We start from the raw sequence: 18,977 nt of genomic DNA on the forward strand, positions 1-18,977 counted from the left end.
GATGGATTTCTGTAGGGGCCATCCTACACTATATGCACACCATATATGGACTTATTTTACTGTAGCATTTTGGAGAAATACACATTTCTCCACTTCAAATGCCTGTAGAAATGAAGATCTCATTTCACAGAATTCCGGAAATCTCATCCCACAGGGCCGCCGTTCAATGTGACATCAAACCATGTGACTGTCTGAACTATCAAACACCATCACCGCCCTGTGGATCCATTTCAAACATGCAGATCTTCTCTTTGTCGCTGGCATAATTTGTTGGACAGATGGACTGAGATGAAAGCAAAGCCAAAGAGAAGAGTGAACAACATTTAGGAATGAAACCTGGACAGATGTATGTTTCCGGGTGAATTGTTGCCGTCATTAACGTTAAGGTTCTTTCTGGTGGTGTGAAATATGCCAAACGCAACTGTATATTTGAATAAAATATTTTAATCATGTTACATCATCATATTAAAAACAGATTGGCTTTTGTGTTCGAGGGTCTTGAGATGAACTGAAGCTTTACGATATTAAAACAATTCTCTCACACACACACACACTACCAGCTACACACAACTCTGTTGTGTCAAAGGCTCGTGAGCCGATGACATTGTTTTGGAATAAACTGATTTACAACGGAAAGAAACGAGAGAAGGTCCTTTGGCTTTTATTTGTTGTCAGTGTTCAACCAAGATCTTATGGATGAGTAAATGAGTCAGGCACTTCGTATCACAACATTCAAACACAAACTGTTAAGTGCAGAGACACTTCACTAAACCTAAAGGTGAAGATGAAGTAAAAAAAAAACATGCGAGCGAGACACCATCACCAAGAAAATCGGATTCTGTAGAATCGCATACAATACAGAGCTGAAATCCAGAGCGTTTAAGGACATTCGTTGGAAGTTTTCATGTTTATAGAATGTGTTCAAATGAACTACATTTCAGCTTTAGTAAAACTGATTTCATATCCAGGTAAACAAAGCAATGCTGATAAAATCCACACAGAATGATTCAAACATTTATGTAAATATGATTGTGTTTTTTTTAATGTAGTCATGTTTCCCCTTAATTGTGCGTTTAGGGGCCGTGCAATCAATGCTGAACAAAAAACTTACATGCAAGACTTTATTAGAAAATGTATGCGAAAACATTTATATTTTCACGACACTTTGTGAACAGGTTGCTTTAAATTTAAATAAGAATGTGAAGAAACAGTTAAAACACCACACAGACAAACACCTCTAACAATTCATTGTAAACCAATGACTGGTGTGTATCCAGCGTACGCCATCGAAATGTTTACTGTGAGCCCACCCCTCACCTGACGTAATGTCCTCTACCACCGTACGGCTGCTCGTCTTGTCTCCCCCACCCCGAATACTCTTTCCGTCCACGGTGGCTCCTCCCTCTATATCCTCCTCGGTCATCTTGGCCACGCCTTCCTCCACCCCTGTACGACTGACTGTAGAAGTTCTGGCCGATTCGGAGGTCAACGCCGACCAACTCTTGTCCATCTTCGGGACAGTACACGTGAAGCAGTTGAGTGGGCTCTTCTGCGACGAGAGCGCTTTTTTGAAATACATCTGGTCTTCCGAAGTTTCCATTGGCTAACGGATTCAAACCCGCTATGTCTCCTTGGAGTGGACCAATCGCGTAGGGTTGCACAACAGAACCATAGGGGGGCGGTTCCATTGTCGACACTGAAATGGGAATGTTCACCGGCTTGAAATCAAGAGGTTGACCTCTGTGAAAACACGTACCTGTCTGAAAGGATCCAAACTGGGGGTTCATTGATCTTTGGCAACCGTCTTGACTTCTCACCAACGACAGAGGAACGTGGTTTATGGCTTCAAAAGGTTGAGGTGGCAGGTGGAAACCGGCGGATGACGGCGGGTACATCTGATTCGCGGGGGGTGCACAAGGTGGGCTTGAAAACTGGACCGGGTAAGCCTCGGGACAGGCACCTGGACCGGGGGAAGCAGACCAGGGCACTGGCGGTCTCGCCGGTACCTGCATTTGAATGGGTGGGGGGTGATCGCGATATCCTCCCATGTCTACAGATCCAGCAGGAGCGTGACTGTGGCTTTCCAATGAGAGGTCAAGGGTGGAACTCAAATTCTGTGGAGGAGGGTTTTCCAGTTGCCATGGGGTCATGGGGGTGGGGTTAGCGGGAGCGCTGGAGGAAGGCGGCGGTGCTCTGCGGTGCATCTGATAGGCTTGAGTCAGAGGACCCAGATATGAGATGGGAGGCCATAGGGACTGAGAGTACGCCTGAGAAAACATGTTAGAAATTCAGCTCAACATCACAAACACGAAGCGAGAGAAACTGGTATAGATGTATAAGCTCACACCTTGATGCCGAGATTAAAGAAGAACCTGAGGACGTTGATATCTGAAAAAAAACGAGAATGCTTTAAAGATTAGAAACTGAAGTTCTCTCTTTATGATATCAGTTTTTCTGCACATGGCATCTTATGGCAGGTTTATTACTTTGTGGTAGATCTTCTCCTTTCTGCGAGAGGGAATACGGGGGCAGCGTCTCCACCTCTCCCTTCTCATTCAGAGGGAATCCGGGATAAAGTGGATCCCGAAGGAGATGAGACCACTGAAGTGGAGGGTAGAGGAGCTGCTGAGGCTGAGACAGATGATCAGGAGCACACGCTACATCTGACAGACAAGAAAAAAACGTTGAAAATGCGTTGAACAATTACACTCTTTTTCCGAAACAGACTTAAGTTGATACTCAAATGAAACACAACTGAAAACTCCATTGAACGGAAGAGAAACATCTGAGCAAAAACATTCTCCTCTAGAAACAAACATTTCTTTGTAAAAACATGCACTTAAGATTTGACTCGACTTTGTCAAAAAAAGAATCTATTAAATGGAGGAAAATGTGTCTTTAAAAACATTTACCTAAGGCAGGTGTTTCCAGTGATTCACAGGGGCGTGGCTCTGATGTGTTAGGTGTGACTGGAGGCGGAGCCTGTGCGGGCTCAGCAGTAGCTGTGACAGTACGAATGTCTGCTGTCGGCTGGACGGTGGGCGGAGCATTGCCCCCATCAGTGGGAGGGGCTGTAGAAGACTGGTGAGGAGTGTCTGATACAGAAGCAGTTGTTTGAACTGGGGCAGGAGGGGGTGCAGAAACAGGTACTGCAGGGGAAGGTATGAAGGGAGGGGCAGATATAGAGACTGGCGGGGCGGTTTTAACAAGGTCATCTGGGGCTGAGACAGAAGCAGGTGCTTGGACAGTGGTGGGGGGTACAACCAGGGCAGCCTGAGTGGGTGCAGAAGAGCTCACGGGGGTGTTTTGAGAGAGCGCTTGAGAAGAATGTGAATTAGGTTCAGCAGCTGGGGGCAGAACCGGGGCAGGTTGTCCGGGAGGTTTAGAGAGGGTGGTAGTAACTGAGACAGAAGGCGAAGAAGATATATTTGGAGTTTGGACCGGAGTCTTCTCTGAAGCAGGAAGGGCAGCAGGTGTCTCGGTGTGAGATGGAGTCGGGACAGAGAGAGAGACCGTGGGAGATGATCTTTGAACTGGCTCCTCTATAACTTTTCTCTGAAAAAAACAAAGTAAAACACAGATGAACACAAACAACATGTTCCATACATTTTTCTAAATGATGACAAATCAACTCGCAGGCCCTGCGTTGAACATTCACCTCTTGTTCTTCTGTAGTGTTACTCTCTCGTCTCTGAGCAGGCTTTTGTGGAGCTTCCGTCAAATCTGAAAACCGACATGACAAACGCATCGACTTATTTTCTTACGATACACCGGAGACGTAAAGGGGGCGGAGCTTTGTCCTCACCTGTCTCCGAGATGGACCCCCTGTGATCTTTCTTCCGGGACCTTTTCTTGTCCCCTCCCCTTTTTGTGACCTCAACAGCAGTGACCTGAACACACACACACAATATAAACACAAGTGTCTTTGTTATTAAAGGCGGGGTGTCCGATTTCCGAATTACGCTCGCTTAGACAAAGTCGGGCCGAGTACCAAAACAACCTTGTAGCCAATCAGCAATAAAGTGCACAGGACGGACATTAGTCGAGCCGAGCGCTGACGAAAGAGAAAGCTGGGGGTAGGGGTGTGTCTGTTTTGGTGATTTGAACATCAACAACGGCTAAGAGAATTCGGACACCCCGCCTTTAAAAGTACGTCGAGACAATTTTGAAACATGTTGACAATAAGTCACAAGTGATTTTACTTTAGTAACAAATATCTCCCGTCTTCCTCAAATTATCTAAATGAGTCATCTGCAGGTTATTTTAAGTTATACTTTACAACATTACAAAAATAATAAAATATTTTAGATGTTTTATATTGAATTATAAAACTCCTCCATCGCTGAAACAATGTTTTTGTTGATCATCCTGATAAAGAAAATGTCCATCAATATTTGAGGAGTTTGCTCCCAAAATGCCATGTTGTTTATTACGTTATCATGTTTTTATTGTGTTAGTTAGCTGTATTTTTTTAGTTATTGTGGCTTAAATCAAAACAAACCAACTGCAGTTTGATTGATATGAATTGGAATGCACAATAAAACACAACATCATTTTGGAACCAAACTCTTCATTTTCAGCTGAATATTTTGTTTCACACATTACATCATGTGTTGAGATTGAGGTTGTCATGTGTCATTAATGTGCACGGTGTGCGTGCGTGTTATGACGTCACCGTTTGTGGGCTTGTTCCAAGTGAAGGGAAGTTGCGTTCGTCTTTGTGCAGGAGCACCAGCAGAGCGTTCTCTTCTTCCTCCTGTTGAAGTACACGCACGGGACTGCTGCGCTGATCAGATCTCCTGCAAACACACACGCAGATCATTCCACACCGAGACTCCAGTCAGTCCGGCCGTTTATGCCACAACTAAAACCTTTTTTATAAACAGTAAGATGACAGCACACCTGAATTTGCCGCGTCCAGCCGTCTGTTCGTCTGCGCTGCTCTGAGGAGGCCAGGAGTGCTGTTTGTTCACACGACCACCGGTGGCAGAATAAGGTGCTGGTTTACCTGCTCTCCGGCCTCCTCTGTTCTCCCATTCTACATCAACACGTCAACACGTCAAACCACGACTGTGTGTGTGCGTGTAAGAGAGATGATGTCATGTGTGCGTGTGTTCAGAGAGAACGTACCAGACGCTGTGTGTCCGTTGTTTGGTGCCGGATGTCTTTTACTCTTCTCAGACACTTTCTGCCAAGACTGAGGCTCTTCAGACGGCAAACGCAAGTTCAACAACGGCACAGTTTGTCTACAGAGACACACACAGACAGACAAGAGTGTAGGATTTGTTAATAGATGAAACAGGTCAAGATGGAAGTTTAGACTGTTGTAATAGTTCAAGCGTCACACCCAACAGAAATAAACAGGTGACAAACAGGTTTGCAGAACTCCCTCTCCCTGTATAACGCCCCCATGATATCAATACTGAAGTTATGTTAGCGTTAGCTTCAAGGCATTGACAAGATTAGCATTTAGAAAATCACATTTGAATGACATCATTCTGCACTTCAGCATCTCGCCAAATGTCCTGTCCTCTCTAGAACCCAAAGCATCCCCTCTCTTACATTATATACACTATTAAAAGTTGCTGAAGCACACCTGAAGCTTGTTCATACATTTATTATTTCCTATAAAGTGAATGACATCTAGTACACTACGTAGGGAACAATTTAGACGATGCTGTCCACCGAGGCAAATAAATTCGGACAATAAATACATTTTTAATTTGCAAAACAGATAACTCGGTGGTTAAAAATGTTTAAAAGTCATGTTTTTTACTGTGCATTCAAAAGTGATATCAATCAAACTGGCGTCGGGTTGTTTTGATTAAGTAATAATGACTAAATATAGCTAACTTACATAATAAAATTTTCCAAGGTGATATAGAGGCTATCCAACCTTCAATAAAAATAAAAAAGTTTTATCTACAGACCCCCTGCAACTACGCCACAGACCACTAAGGGTCTTAACAGACATGCACAAACACACAGCGAGAGAAGAGAAACACATACTGTCTGCCGAGTTCCTCTATGAACACAGTGACGGGTCCGTTGTCAGGACTGACCTCCCGAACATAAGCACTGTAGAAACGCCCGCTCAACTGCACCTGAGACAGAAAACATCTTTACATCCTCTTACAAACCTTTGCGTAAAGAAGTCGACGCTGGCACATGCACGCACGCTCACGCAGTTTACTTTGCATTTGTCTCCAACGGTGTACTGCATCGCTGCAGCCATGCGGAAATCTCGCTGCTGCTGAACTGCAATCACAAACACATCATATGTCGGTTTTCAATCGCAATAACTACATTTTAAAAAAGCTCACGAAGAACATATTTGAGCGACGTACGACGTTTAGAACGAAGCCAGACGTCATATTCCACGTTCCTGTAGACGCCGGGGTTTAAGGATTTCTGGACCTTTGTGGACAGAGACTCACGTCCCCCATCTCGAGCGCGGCCCCGTCCACGACCCTAAAGCACAGAGGACAGAAACACCGTCACGACATCACCACGTCTGAACAAAATCCACTGGAACGATGTGACGTTCTAGAAGAGAAAGGGTGAAGCACCCTGTGTGACGGTCTGGTCTTCACTTCACTCGCGGGTTTCTCTTTCACTTCACTGGACCTGATGAGAGCAAACACACAACATCTGCAAACGTGGAACACAAAAGAAAACCTGCCACAATAATTCACGAATGGTCAATTGTTTGCTTGCTAAACACACCAGAACTCGTCTTCCTCCAGGTCGGACTCTTCACTGCTCTTACATTCCTCCGAGTCCAGCCGGTCTTGTCCCCGACCTCCCTTCACACACGGACCTAAAACACTGCGGTCCACGCCACAAACTCCATCGTACAGCAGCTCATACAGGACCGCTACCAAACACAGACAGAAAGGTGCTTCCGTTTCATTTTGCAAACATGCTTCAGTGACGAAAACAAACTCGAATAGCTTCATCACGTCACATACATTGACACACGGCTGCACTTTTCTCAAAGGATTGTGGGTAAACACTGTCATAATGGTTTCCATTGAGGAAGCAGAGTCGCACCTGACAGAACAGGAGAAAGAGATTTCAGGCTTGACACATAATGAACTGATTTCATGTGCGAGGAAAATGACATCTCGGAGCGAATGTTTCTTGCACCTTATCAGGGAAGCCGTTCTCTGTGATGCTGACCGGAGGTTCATCAGGCTGCTGGAAAACAATGAAATCACGCCTGGAAAAAAACAACACAGATTTCAACATCTCAATAACGAACAACCCATTTCACCCAAAAATAAAAACAACTGGATTCATTGTCTCATTTTAAACCTGTATGCGTTTCTTTCTTCTTCAGAACACAAAAGAAGATATTCCGAAGAACGCTGATAATCAGCATTTATCAAAATATCTTCTCGTGTGTTCCACTTAAGAAAGACTTGCACACAGCTTTACATTACAACCACATTAGAGAGAATAAATCATCACAGATGTTTTGCTTGAACTACAATGTAAAAGTTAACGATCAGAAAAATGATGCCACCTCATGTCGGTTTCACCAATAACATTATTCAACTCACTGAAGACAGCTCACAACCTCACTATTTCATTGAAACAAACATGAATATAGTAGTGATCTCACTTATAGAGTTTAGACAAAGCAGTGATTTCCACCTGCCCAACCCAGCTCTGAACGCAGAACAAACACATAAGAAAAAACAACATGTGAGTCACATCTGTATTTCACAGCAAATCACAGCTAAATGAAAAACCATAAAGATATGTTTTAGAAGACACGACGCTCAACGGTTTGGTCTAAATAAGTGCAGGAGTTACCTTAGGGTCCTGTAAATTCTCCAGATATTTCTCAAAATCACCTTCAATGAACTAGACACAAACACACAAAAACCTCTCGTAAGTCTACTAAACAAACGGCTCACAACGGTGTCACTTTTATGAAGGTATTTCAGTAGCAAAACTTGAGAGCATGTAGATTTTAGTTTGTGAACTTGTAAAGTAAGTATTTGTACCTGTACACTAAAATGTACACTCACAGCCCCAATGTGAAAACTTGTCAAATAAAAAACTGAATTTGAATGTTGAGATTTGCACTCCTGGACAAAACTCACAAATCTGTCTTCTGAATTTGAAGTTGCAGAAAAATAGTCACAAATGTGCAAACTGGCATTTACCAAATACATTGGCAGATACAAATGCATAGCACATATTTACACGTTTTCCTAGATTCAGATTTGAATTGCAACCACAAATAGGCATCTACAACCTCTCAAATCTGTCACTGCAGTTTCAAATCTTCCCGCCTTGACTTTTGCTACTACTGTCGCGATAAACCCGTTGCAAAACTAACTTGTGCACTTGAAAGCTCAGAGGCGAGAGAAAGAACGGCATTTGATGACGTCACGCGGCTGAGCCACACCGCCCCCTAATGGCTGGGAAAATCACAATGAAAGGATCTAGGAAATAATAGCTTAAATAATGTTTAAATAAAACAGTTTTCAACTAAAGAGAAACCATCACACTTATGTATACTATCATGAATAACTATTCCATGACTTATACTATCTTGTATAGATATCATTTCGTAATGTATTTTAATGATATCATTCTGTATACTATCGATAATCTGTTGTGTACTATGGTTTGTTTTAAAATATAATGACAGGCTGACTACATTTTCTACTATAATGTTCATTGATATACTATATAAAAATGTACATTTACACAGTTCAACATGATTCTATAGCCTAACCCTTGAGAATTATTATTTCTTTAGTTATAATGTATTATTGACCATTATTGCACTTTTAAGCTATTTCTACTTTTTCATATTTTTTGTTATTTTCAATATGTAAAGACAATGAAAATGAACAGAAATTGTATGCAGGACTGTGCAATGCCACCATATACAGTATTGGGGTTGTGGGTTTACCTGGAAGTTTTTTTTCTCATGGAAGGTTTGGATTTTTAACAGATGAGCTTAAACATATTTAATCAATATTTAGTGTACAATTATTTTCTCATGTGATAATTACTAGCCGCAGGATAATGCATCCAGTCAGTTGTTATTGCCAAATAAACCTCTTCAGTGTTACACAAGAACTGATTCTGATCATTCTGATATAGGAGCCTTACACAATGACAGGCTGACTGTACATTTTCTGTTTTTAATTTTGATCATTATCATCAGCGAACTTGCTTCAGCTAAATTAGGTTGTTAATTAGGTTGCTAATTGATACACCACCCTTATCAGATTCAATATCTTTATTGTCATTCAGTAGCCTATGTACCTGTAAAAAAATATATTTTGCAGATGGGGTAGAAAAGCAATAAATATATAATAAAGGACAAACAAAGAACAAAGATATTAAATATAAAAGAGAATAAAATGGAAAAGTTAATTTATAGTAAAAAAGAGGCCGTAAGTAGTATTTTTGTTACGGAAAATGTATTTATTGATTTAGAGTTTCATCTTAAATTAAATACTGTATTAGTGATTTAAAAAACTCCTTTCATTGTGATTTTCCCAGCCATTAGGGGGCGGTGTGGCTCAGCCGTGTGACGTCATCAAATGCCGTTCTTTCTCTCGCCTCTGAGCTTTCAAGTGCACAAGTTAGTTTTGCAACGGGTTCATCGCGACAGTAGTAGCAAAAGTCAAGGCGGGAAGATTTGAAACTGCAGTGACAGGTTTGAGTTGTATGTGCTTATTTGTGGTTGCACTGTGAATCTGAATCTATGAGTAAGTACAAATGTGCACTACACATTTGTGCCTGTCGATTTATTTTTGCAAATGCCATTTTATACATTTGGGTCTATTTGTCTGCAGGTTTAAACTCAGAACACAGGTTTGTGATTATTGTTTACGGGTGCAAATCTCGACATTCAACTTCAGATATTTACTTTACGGGTTTTCACATTGGGGCTGCGAGTGTACATTTTAGCATACAAGTACAAATACTTAATTTACAAGTTTTCAATTTAAGATGTACAAGCTCTCAAGTTTTGCTACTGAAATACCTTCATACACTTTCATCTCATTTTGTAGTTCGTGTGCACTTTAACCCAGTTCTCAGGAACTTGTTTCAGCAGAAAATGTAAATGCTCAACTGAGTGAGTCTGTGATGCTTCACATCAGCCGGGTTTTCCACACATACAGATAAAGAAACACTGAACATGTTCTTTACATACAGTATATGAAGCTCATTAAACACATTTTCTGTCATGTCACCTGCTCATAAGTGGATCTGTTCTGTTTCAGATATTTCACGCAAGCCATCCGAACATCGGTGTGCAAACCCTGACATTGCAGAATCTGGGAAGAGAACACAAACACACACCTATGTGTCATACTCCCATCTACATTTGTTTTCTTGTTGTGTTACAACGTGTTTTTCGTACAGCTGCAGAACATAAGGCATAAACCTGACTTGTTCAAAACTCATGATCCCATTGAGCCAGGGTTTGATTCCCAGAGAACATGTGTAATGTATATATTACATAAGTTGACTAAAAGTGTGCATAAATGTAATAATTATGAACAAATATACAGCAAGACATCAGACAGCGTTACACTGACTTTAGGTGTGGATCATCAGCTGTCACGACAAGAATAACAGGTTTATGACAGCTCATCCTTCCATTGAAAATGCCACTTTTATGAGCCATGACTTATGAATTTAAATTCATATCACAAACACTAAACATATCAACAAATCCTGCAGATTTACATTTACAATAATGTGGGAAAAATGAACATTTATTGACAATAACTCATATTATGAAGACATAAAATAAATAAATAAATAAAAAATAGATTTATTTCCTGCAGGCATGTTAAAACAATAAACTATGTAATACAACCTGTATTGTACATAATTATCTATTCATCTATTATAATTTATGCCACATTATAGCTACAATAAATACAAAGCACACTGGGAATAAATATTAGATATGATAAAGACTACATAAGTACTTCAAGTGTCTTTTAGAGACATTATTTACTAACATTTAAACAAGATAAATAACGTTAAACAATCAATATAATGTCAACATTAACAAAGCTAATATGCTAAAGCTAACTTAAGATGAAGATTAAATAATAAAACATCATTAGATGTCATTATAAGATGTACGGTTTTGGTTTTAAGTGGCACAAACAGTGAAATTTATTTTCTTCCGGTCACTTTGTGGCCATTTTTGAAGGTTTCAACACACGCAATATTTAAAACTATTTCTGAAGTTTATTTCAATGTGTTTGTTTGCGCATAAATATTAATTAAGACAATGACACGGTAAATTGTGATGTTCAAGTTAATTGTCGATTTTCTGACCTGCTCCGCCACAGCCCTGAAGAGACACGAGCCGTCCTTGGCGATCTTTTTGCGGTAGAACCCCAGCGAGCGCAGGTACTCATCCATGCGGCACTCGAGCGTCCTGTCGCCGGTCTGCTGCGGCTGCGCGTCCGCTGATGCCCTCCGGACTTCCATGATGATCCACCAATATGATCCCGATATATTCAACTATATGTGATGCACGGGTTTCCTTACCATTACTGAGGTCCCGTCAGCTCATGTCTGAATGCCGAGTGACTGGATTCACTTTTGATTTCAGTGCAGAGCAAAGTTAAGAGTGTTTCCAGGTCACGCGCAGCGCTGCAGGCACGTATGCACGAACGCACCGATCAAAACTTTATTGCAGACGTTCAAGGACATAGGAGGAGTGACATTTGGGACTTTTCTAAAGGCGTTGTGACACAGCTGAGAACGGGGGTAGTTTTGCTAAGTTTTAGCAGACGCCGGCCCGGAAGATATAAGCGAGACAGAAAGTGAAACCCTTCCTGAATCAGAAGTGAAAGACATATATATATATTTAGTAAGTAAGTAAAGAAATGTAATTAATCAACAAAAAGTAAAATAAAAATATTAAATCATTTATGTATTTATTTAGAGATAGTTATTAATAATATACACGTATACTGTGACGTAACTGTTATCAGCCCGACCCCGCCCCTACTTGCTCTTCAACACGAGCAGGCGGGACAGATAAATGAATTATCATTAATCATTATTAATGATAATTAATAATTTCAAAAGTTTACAAGCATTAATTCTCAAATCAATGACAGTTTACATTTTTTTATAATTCAGTGCAGTTTGAGACCAACATACAATTCACAATAACAAATACACAAATTTGCTAAGTTGTAAATGGCAAAAATATAACTTTGAGGAATAATCATTAATAAAATAGGGGGAAAATATAATAGATCATTTGTGCTGTGTTAAAGTGGCATTCCTGAATTTGAACGATCAGTCTTCCTTTTCATCTTAAATTAGACAGATCCTAAATTTTCGACAACAGACTTAAAAAACAAATACCAGTCTTAAAGAAAAAAAACCAGATGGCTGAGTTGTAAAACAGATTTATGCAACCAGCCCTTAATTTTGATTTTTTAAACAATTTAATAGGCAAGTAAAAAAAAGTTCATGAGTCATTTTAGCTTATTTGTTCAAATGCCCGGCCTAGTAAAACATTTGTGTTTTTTTCCTTACTTTCTTTCATAAACATTATAAAATGTATTCAATATTTCTCTTACGTGAATAAAAAACAACTACTTTAGCAGAAACCATTTAAACACAAGTCATTTTACTACTGAGGATGAACTTTGCAGCACTTTCAGCGAGTCTCAAGACATCTTGATTTTCTAGAGCTCCGCTCACATGAGGAGCAGTGGTGAGATTTCTCTTCAGTGTGAACTCTCTGGTGTTTTTTTAATTGCTCAGATGTAGTAACGGTTTTGCCACGTTCAGAGCACACATGAGATGCCACAACTGTGTGTGTTTTCTTGTGCACTTTAAGAGAGGAGAGTGTTGAGAAGGTCTTTTCACAGATGAAACAGACATGAGGCTTCACACTCGTGTGAGTCTTCATGTGACTCTTCAGAGCAAATGTAGTAATGAAGGCTTTACTGCACAGTTCACACTGAAATGATCTCACTCCAGAATGATAGAGAAGATGATCTCTCAGTGTCGCTGCCGATGCAAAACTCTTTCCACACTGATCACATCCGTACGGCTTTTCTCCGGTGTGAACTCTCATGTGAGATTTAAGATTAGCCTTCAGACTGAAGCTCTTTCCACACTGGTCACATAGGCAAGGTTTCTCTCCGGTGTGCATTCTCATGTGCACATTAAGATGGTATTTTTGAGTAAAGGCTTTTTCACACCGATCGCATTTGTAAGGCTTTTCTCCCGTGTGAATTCTCATGTGCGCTTTAAGCTGCTGATTCCTAGAAAAGGCCTTTCCGCATTTCTCACATCTGTAAGGCCGTTCTCCAGTGTGAATTCTCATGTGAATGTTCAGGTCAGATTTATGACTGTAGGTCTTTCCACACTGATGACATGTGTAAGGCTTTTCTCCAGTGTGAACTCTCATGTGCGCATTAAGGTTGTCTTTACGAGTGAAGATCTTTCCACACTGAGAGCACAAATGAGAATCTTTGTCCGTTGCTGTTTGGGAGCTTTTTGGTGGCAGAATATTGGTGTTCAGACAGATCAGAAACACTTCTCCATTTATGAGATAATGCTTCTCCTCCATTTCTTTTGGTTCTGGACTTTCTCCCTGCACCTCCATTGGGTCTAAAATGATCAATATGAAAGTAAAACATTGCACTAAGCACTTCTGAAACTAAAACAATAGTGTTGGTGTCTTTATGTCATTGCTGGGAAGAGACACACCTGAATAAATCACATCATCTTCATCCGTCTGTTCTTCTTTGATTTGTGTTTTCATCTCCATCTCACAGTCCAGCGGCTTCACTGATGTCTTCTGCTCTTCATTACAGACAGAAAGCAGAAGATCTGGAGATGTTTGATCACAGAGAGAAACACCACATACATCCTGAAAATAACATCACAACAAACACAGAATAACATTCAGAGCCTGGATACATCTGTACAAAACTTTCTGTGCAAATCTGTCCAAACCTTTCTGTTGAGTTGGTCTCTCTCTCTGAGTTTTGTCTCCAGTAACTTCACCTCTTTCTTCAGCTGACAGATTTCTGTCATCAAATCATCAATATCCAGCATAGACAGATCAGTTCCTACTGATTTACAGCACATCACATCCACCTGCACCATCATCATGGACATCTGAACGCAACATCAATGTCTACTCACTAAATCCTTGGTGTTTCGAGTCAGATCCGTGGGCGTGGCTTGGTGGTTTTTACTAAATACTTGCTGTTTCAAGTCTTACGACACCCTTACACTAACCATCTAAACTACAGGTACATGAAGTCTACATTTCTTAAGTCCACAGTCAACGCAGCCGTATACCAGGACGTTTTAGAGCACTTCATGCTTCTTTCTGCTGACAAGCTTTATGGAGATGCTGATTTCATTTTCCAGCAGGACTTGGCACCTGCCCACACTGCCAAAGGTACCAAAAGCTGGTTCAATGACCATGGTGGTACTGTGCTTGATTGGCCAGCAAACCCGCTTGACCTGAACCCCACAGAGAATCTGTCAAGAGGAAGATGAGAGACACCAGACACAACAATGCAGATGACCTGAAGGCCGCTATCAAAGCAACCTGGGCTTCCATTACACCTGAGCAGTGCCACAGGCTGATTGCCTCCATGCCACGCCGCAGTGATGCAGTAATTCATGCAAAAGGAGGCCCAACCGATTATTGAGTGCATAGAAATGAACATACTTTTCAGAAGCCTGACATTTCTGTTTAAAATATCCTTTTTTATTGATCTTATGTAATATTCTAATTTTCTGAGACACTGAATTTTGAGTTTTCATTATCTGTAAGCCGTAATCATCAAAATTTCAAGAAATAAAGGCTTGAAATATTTCACTCTGTTGTAATGAATCTATATAATATATGGGTTTCACTTTCTGAAATGAGTGACAAAAAATATTGACCTTTTTCACGATATTCTAATTTTTTGAGATGTACCTGTATATATGCTTCTTAAACTTAAAAAGCAAAAAAACACGGCCGCATGATGACGTCAGACTCGAAACACCAAGCGCAAAAACACCATTTTAACATAATTATACATGAGAGGAGATTTGATAAATAAATGAAAAAACAACAGGTTACAGTAATCGAAAAAGCAAACAAGTATGGTTCACAAAAAAATATTAGTAATAATAACACAACACTTACTGCTGTGGAAAGTGTGAGCTTCTTGTTCTTCACGTGCTGTTTCTGTGACGATTGATGCGTTTGCGCCACCTGCTGGACTGGAGGATGACGCAGCGTCTGCTTGACAATAGTTGTTTACCAGTTACCCACTCATCTCTATGGTTTACAGTTGTTAGTTGTGGTTTATTTTTTTGTCATGTTTTATTAAGAGCCAGTGTAGCCAGTTGTAAACGGTTTTATTCACACTTAAAAACATTTACAGCTGCTGTTTTTTTGTGATTTGTCTGCTGGTTACGGTGAGACTGAAATAAAGATTCAACTTCAAAATATATTTGTATGTTTTTTTCTTAGAATAATGTCATCAGACATACAGAAAGACCCATTTAAGCGCAAACTTACAGGCCTCGACCCCTTCCCAGCCTAGGCTTGAAAGGTGACAAACAGAGAAATACATGAAACATCTTCGCTTAAATTCTTTAAATACACAGTTCCAGGAAATTTCACCCATCACTCTAGACTAAACTTGTATTACTCTCATATAATATGTCTCATTGTGTAATAACAGGTTTCACTCCAGACTGTAAATCAGATGAGCTGCATCTTTGATCATCAGTAAACACAAACACTTCAACTTTACAAGGTCACAAAACTGCACAAATCTCGTATTTATTGGCCTATGGCTGACCAACAAGTAGTCCTTGATAAAATAAATTCAAAACACTGATCAAATATTAACATTCCTATGAAATGCTTTTGCTGAATTATTACATTGTTTGAAAAGAAAACCTTTCGGGAGTTCGTCTGCCCATTCAGTCTAACAGATAACGGTAAACACAAACTTGGCTTGCTGTCCTTGAAGGGGCTCGAACTGAGAGTTCTAAGAGGAAAAATGAGAGAAAAATAAGAGATGGGGAGGAGGGATGCCGGAAGAGCTCACGGGGCGGCATGGAGACTGCCGCTTATATACGCCCTCATGATGATTGACATGACTGAATGTTTAGGCTCCTCCCCAACCTATGTTTACAACTTAATTTAGTGAAGGTCAAAGACAAACTCCATCACTAAGTTACTGCAGATGATCTCAGGGATCTTCTGATCCAAACAGTTTCATGTGGATGAACTTTACAACACTTCTTCCTGTGAGTCTCAAGACATTTCGAATATTTAAAACTCCGTTCACATGAGGAGCAGTTTTGAGATTTCTCTTCTGTGTGACGTCTCATGTGAGCTTGAAGCATGGCTTTATAAAAGAACATCTTTCCACACTGATCACATCTGTAAGGCTTTTCTCCATTGTGAAGTCTCATGTGGTCATTAAGGTGGTCTTTACGAGTAAAGGTCCTTCCACACTGGTCACATTTATAAGATCTTTCTCCAGTGTGAATTTTCATGTGTCTCTGAAGGTGGAAGTTACGACTGAAGGTCATTCCACACTGATCACATCTGTAAGGCTTTTCTCCATTGTGAAGTCTCATGTGGTCATTAAGGTGGTCTTTACGAGTAAAGGTCCTTCCACACTGGTCACATTTATAAGATCTTTCTCCAGTGTGAATTTTCATGTGTCTCTGAAGGTGGAAGTTACGACTGAAGGTCATTCCACACTGATCACATCTGTACGGCCGTTCTCCAGTGTGAATTTTTATGTGTCTATTAAGTTTGGATTTACGAGTGAAGATCTTTCCACACTGAGGGCAGGTACAAGACACTTTTTTATCTGTTGCTGCTATTTGACTCATTTTTGGTGAGAAATTCTGTTCAGTGTTCAAGCAGCTCAGAGATTCTTCTCCAATTATGAGATGATGAGGTTTTTCCTCCTTCACCTCCATCAGGTCTGAAATGAACAGACAAAATCATTATGATCAATATCACATAGTACAGAAATAAAACTTCTGAAACTATAACAATAGTGTTCATGTCTTTATGTCATCACTGGTTAAACATGAAGAGAAGATACACACCAGAATAAAACACATCATCTTCATCTGTCTGTTCTTCTTTGATTTGTGTTTTCAGCTCCATCTCACAGTCCAGCAGCTTCACTGATGTCTTCTGCTCTTCATTACAGACAGAAAGCAGAAGATCTGGAGATGTTTGATCACAGAGAGAAACACCACATACATCCTGAAAATAACATCACAACAAACACAGAATAACATTCAGAGCCTGTATACATCTGTACAAAACTTTCTGTGCAAATCTGTCCAAACCTTTCTGTTGAGTTGGTCTCTCTCTCTGAGTTTTGTCTCCAGTAACTTCACCTCTTTCTTCAGCTGACAGATTTCTGTCATCAAATCATCAATATCCAGCATAGACAGATCAGTTCCTACTGATTTACAGCACATCACATCCACCTGCACCATCATGACGGACATCTGAACACAACATCAAAATTATGTTCACACTCATACAGCGCAAAAACACCATGACACTATGATCACACACGACAGCAGCTTTATAAAATCAAGAAAAACATTTCCTGACTCCATCTAAAACATTACCATCTAAAGATTTTAAAGCGTCCGAAAAACAGCAAGTTACAATAAGCGAGGAAAAAGCTTCGCTCACCCCAAAGAGAAAACAAACATCAACATGAACCGCATAAATGATGAAAAACATAAACAACACAACACTCACTGCTGTTGAAACTGTGAGCTGATCTTTCTTCTCGTGCTGTTTCTGTGACACGTGTTGCGCCACCTGCTGGACTGGAGCGCGCGGTCGTTCGCCTCAGTTAGATTTGCGCATGTTTACCACTGTTACATTAGTGGCAAACCAAGAGAAATATCCAACAGATTTGACAGTTTGAACTTTTTAAAGAAAAACACTGCTTTTTATTTTGGTGTATTAGCAGGAGCATCAGCACGTATGTCAATACAGATAGTTACATTCATCTTTGCCATACAAGTTTTTAACTTTTTATACATAATACACAAGAAAATAAATAATAAACGAATAGAAGGAAAAAAAAGAAAAATAAAGGGAGAGAGGGGAGGTCAGTTGAATACATTTTGATCCAACTTCATAATTGAAATGAATTGTAGATTATTGTGAAATGGTTTCCATTTTGCAATACAGGGAAAATGTGTGGTAAAGAGATTACAGTGAAATTTCTCTTAATTTTTTTTTTTTTGCAAAGGACATTTGTTCTATGCCTCCAAAATATTTGGTCCTTATTGCCTAAGATATTCTACCCACTTGGACCAGAATTTAATGAATACATTTTTCTGAAGGCGAAGGGAGAAGGTAATTCTTTCCATAACATAAATATTATTTACAATATCCGTCGACTCTTGTATTGTGGGGGGTTCAGGAAGCAACCAACGCCTTGTGAGCGCTTTTTTACCAGCGGATATCAAAATACCAAATAAATATTCATCCGGTCGTCCTGCCTGAAAATCAACCTTTCCTAAGAATAATGAAGAGAAGTGCAAGGGAAGGACTATATTAAATATGTTTTCCACAACTTTATGAATCTCTGACCAAAAGGGTTTTATCACTGGGCACTCCGAGAATATATGCCAATGATTGGCTTCCCGAGTCCCACACAGTCTCCAACATTTGGTATCTCACCCACAATATGTGCTTTTTGCTTTGGTGTAATAAAAAATCTAACAAGACACTTCCACCCGAATTCTCGCCATATGTGGGAGTTAGTACATTTCCATGTAAATTTACGTGCATCAAGCCACACGAATTGGGGGATCATTCATTATTGATAATTCAATATCGCATGTTAGGCTGGCTTACACATGTTAATTAAAGATTTACCTTGGGCTGCATAAAAGTAATCTTTGAAATTGGGTATTGCCAT

General features: G+C 40.1%; 4 protein-coding genes across 6 annotated transcripts in view; all 4 read right to left on the bottom strand.

Annotated features, from left to right (window-relative positions):
• LOC130545283 (OTU domain-containing protein 4-like) overlaps positions 1-210 on the bottom strand; it is a 7,965-nt gene extending 7,755 nt beyond the window's left edge. The window contains exon 1 of the mRNA XM_057319716.1: positions 181-210. Within this exon, the coding sequence (XP_057175699.1) occupies positions 181-210 (30 nt within the window). The remainder of the gene's footprint in view (positions 1-180) is intronic.
• On the bottom strand, positions 150-11,769 carry LOC130545423 (OTU domain-containing protein 4-like). 2 transcript variants are annotated; one of them, XM_057319899.1, is made up of 20 exons: positions 11,338-11,769; positions 10,233-10,316; positions 7,822-7,872; positions 7,628-7,674; positions 7,150-7,222; positions 6,972-7,053; positions 6,727-6,877; positions 6,570-6,627; positions 6,348-6,471; positions 6,194-6,258; positions 6,010-6,104; positions 5,131-5,246; positions 4,903-5,038; positions 4,676-4,799; positions 3,806-3,890; positions 3,659-3,723; positions 2,913-3,555; positions 2,487-2,663; positions 2,348-2,388; positions 150-2,267 (listed from the first exon to the last, which is right to left on the bottom strand). In XM_057319899.1, the coding sequence occupies exons 1-20, from the start codon at positions 11,491-11,493 to the stop codon at positions 1,314-1,316; spliced, it is 3,327 nt and encodes a 1,108-aa protein (XP_057175882.1). In that variant the 5' UTR covers positions 11,494-11,769; the 3' UTR covers positions 150-1,313. The 2 variants fall into 2 exon arrangements, with proteins under 2 accessions (XP_057175882.1, XP_057175881.1); XM_057319898.1 differs by having other exon boundaries at positions 6,185-6,258.
• Positions 11,770-11,949: 180 nt separating this feature from the next.
• Positions 11,950-15,232, bottom strand: LOC130572029 (zinc finger protein 664-like). 2 transcript variants are annotated; one of them, XM_057363433.1, is made up of 4 exons: positions 15,188-15,232; positions 13,993-14,529; positions 13,744-13,906; positions 11,950-13,644 (listed from the first exon to the last, which is right to left on the bottom strand). In XM_057363433.1, exons 2-4 carry the CDS (start codon positions 14,155-14,157, stop codon positions 12,683-12,685), a joined length of 1,290 nt encoding a protein of 429 aa, XP_057219416.1. In that variant the 5' UTR covers positions 14,158-14,529; positions 15,188-15,232; the 3' UTR covers positions 11,950-12,682. The 2 variants fall into 2 exon arrangements, with proteins under 2 accessions (XP_057219416.1, XP_057219415.1); XM_057363432.1 differs by having other exon boundaries at positions 13,993-15,224.
• Positions 15,233-15,391: 159 nt separating this feature from the next.
• Positions 15,392-18,977, bottom strand: LOC130545284 (zinc finger protein 184-like). Its single transcript, XM_057319717.1, has 5 exons — positions 18,935-18,977; positions 17,801-17,871; positions 17,374-17,538; positions 17,125-17,287; positions 15,392-16,997 (listed from the first exon to the last, which is right to left on the bottom strand). Exons 1-5 carry the CDS (start codon positions 18,975-18,977, stop codon positions 16,228-16,230), a joined length of 1,212 nt encoding a protein of 403 aa, XP_057175700.1. The 3' UTR covers positions 15,392-16,227.

This window comes from Triplophysa rosa, linkage group LG21 (assembly GCF_024868665.1).
Source record: "Triplophysa rosa linkage group LG21, Trosa_1v2, whole genome shotgun sequence".
In the NCBI taxonomy this organism is placed as follows: Eukaryota; Metazoa; Chordata; class Actinopteri; order Cypriniformes; family Nemacheilidae; genus Triplophysa; species Triplophysa rosa.

Coding starts and splice junctions, on each gene's coding strand:
- LOC130545423 (XM_057319898.1), bottom strand. CDS start 11,493: ATGGAAGTCCGGAGGGCATCAGCGGACGCGCAGCCGCAGCAGACCGGC. Junction 7,223..7,627: donor GCTTTGTCTAAACTCTATAA/GTGAGATCACTA, acceptor GTTTTTTTCCAG/GCGTGATTTCATTGTTTTCC. Junction 3,556..3,658: donor ACACTACAGAAGAACAAGAG/GTGAATGTTCAA, acceptor TGTTTTTTTCAG/AGAAAAGTTATAGAGGAGCC.
- LOC130572029 (XM_057363433.1), bottom strand. CDS start 14,157: ATGTCCATGATGATGGTGCAGGTGGATGTGATGTGCTGTAAATCAGTA. Junction 13,907..13,992: donor GAGACCAACTCAACAGAAAG/GTTTGGACAGAT, acceptor TGTTATTTTCAG/GATGTATGTGGTGTTTCTCT. Junction 13,645..13,743: donor AGATGATGTGATTTATTCAG/GTGTGTCTCTTC, acceptor TGATCATTTTAG/ACCCAATGGAGGTGCAGGGA.
- LOC130545284 (XM_057319717.1), bottom strand. CDS start 18,977: ATGGCAATACCCAATTTCAAAGATTACTTTTATGCAGCCCAAG. Junction 17,872..18,934: donor TTACTTTTATGCAGCCCAAG/GTAAATCTTTAA, acceptor CGCGCGCTCCAG/TCCAGCAGGTGGCGCAACAC. Junction 17,539..17,800: donor AGCTCACAGTTTCAACAGCA/GTGAGTGTTGTG, acceptor TGTTGTGTTCAG/ATGTCCGTCATGATGGTGCA.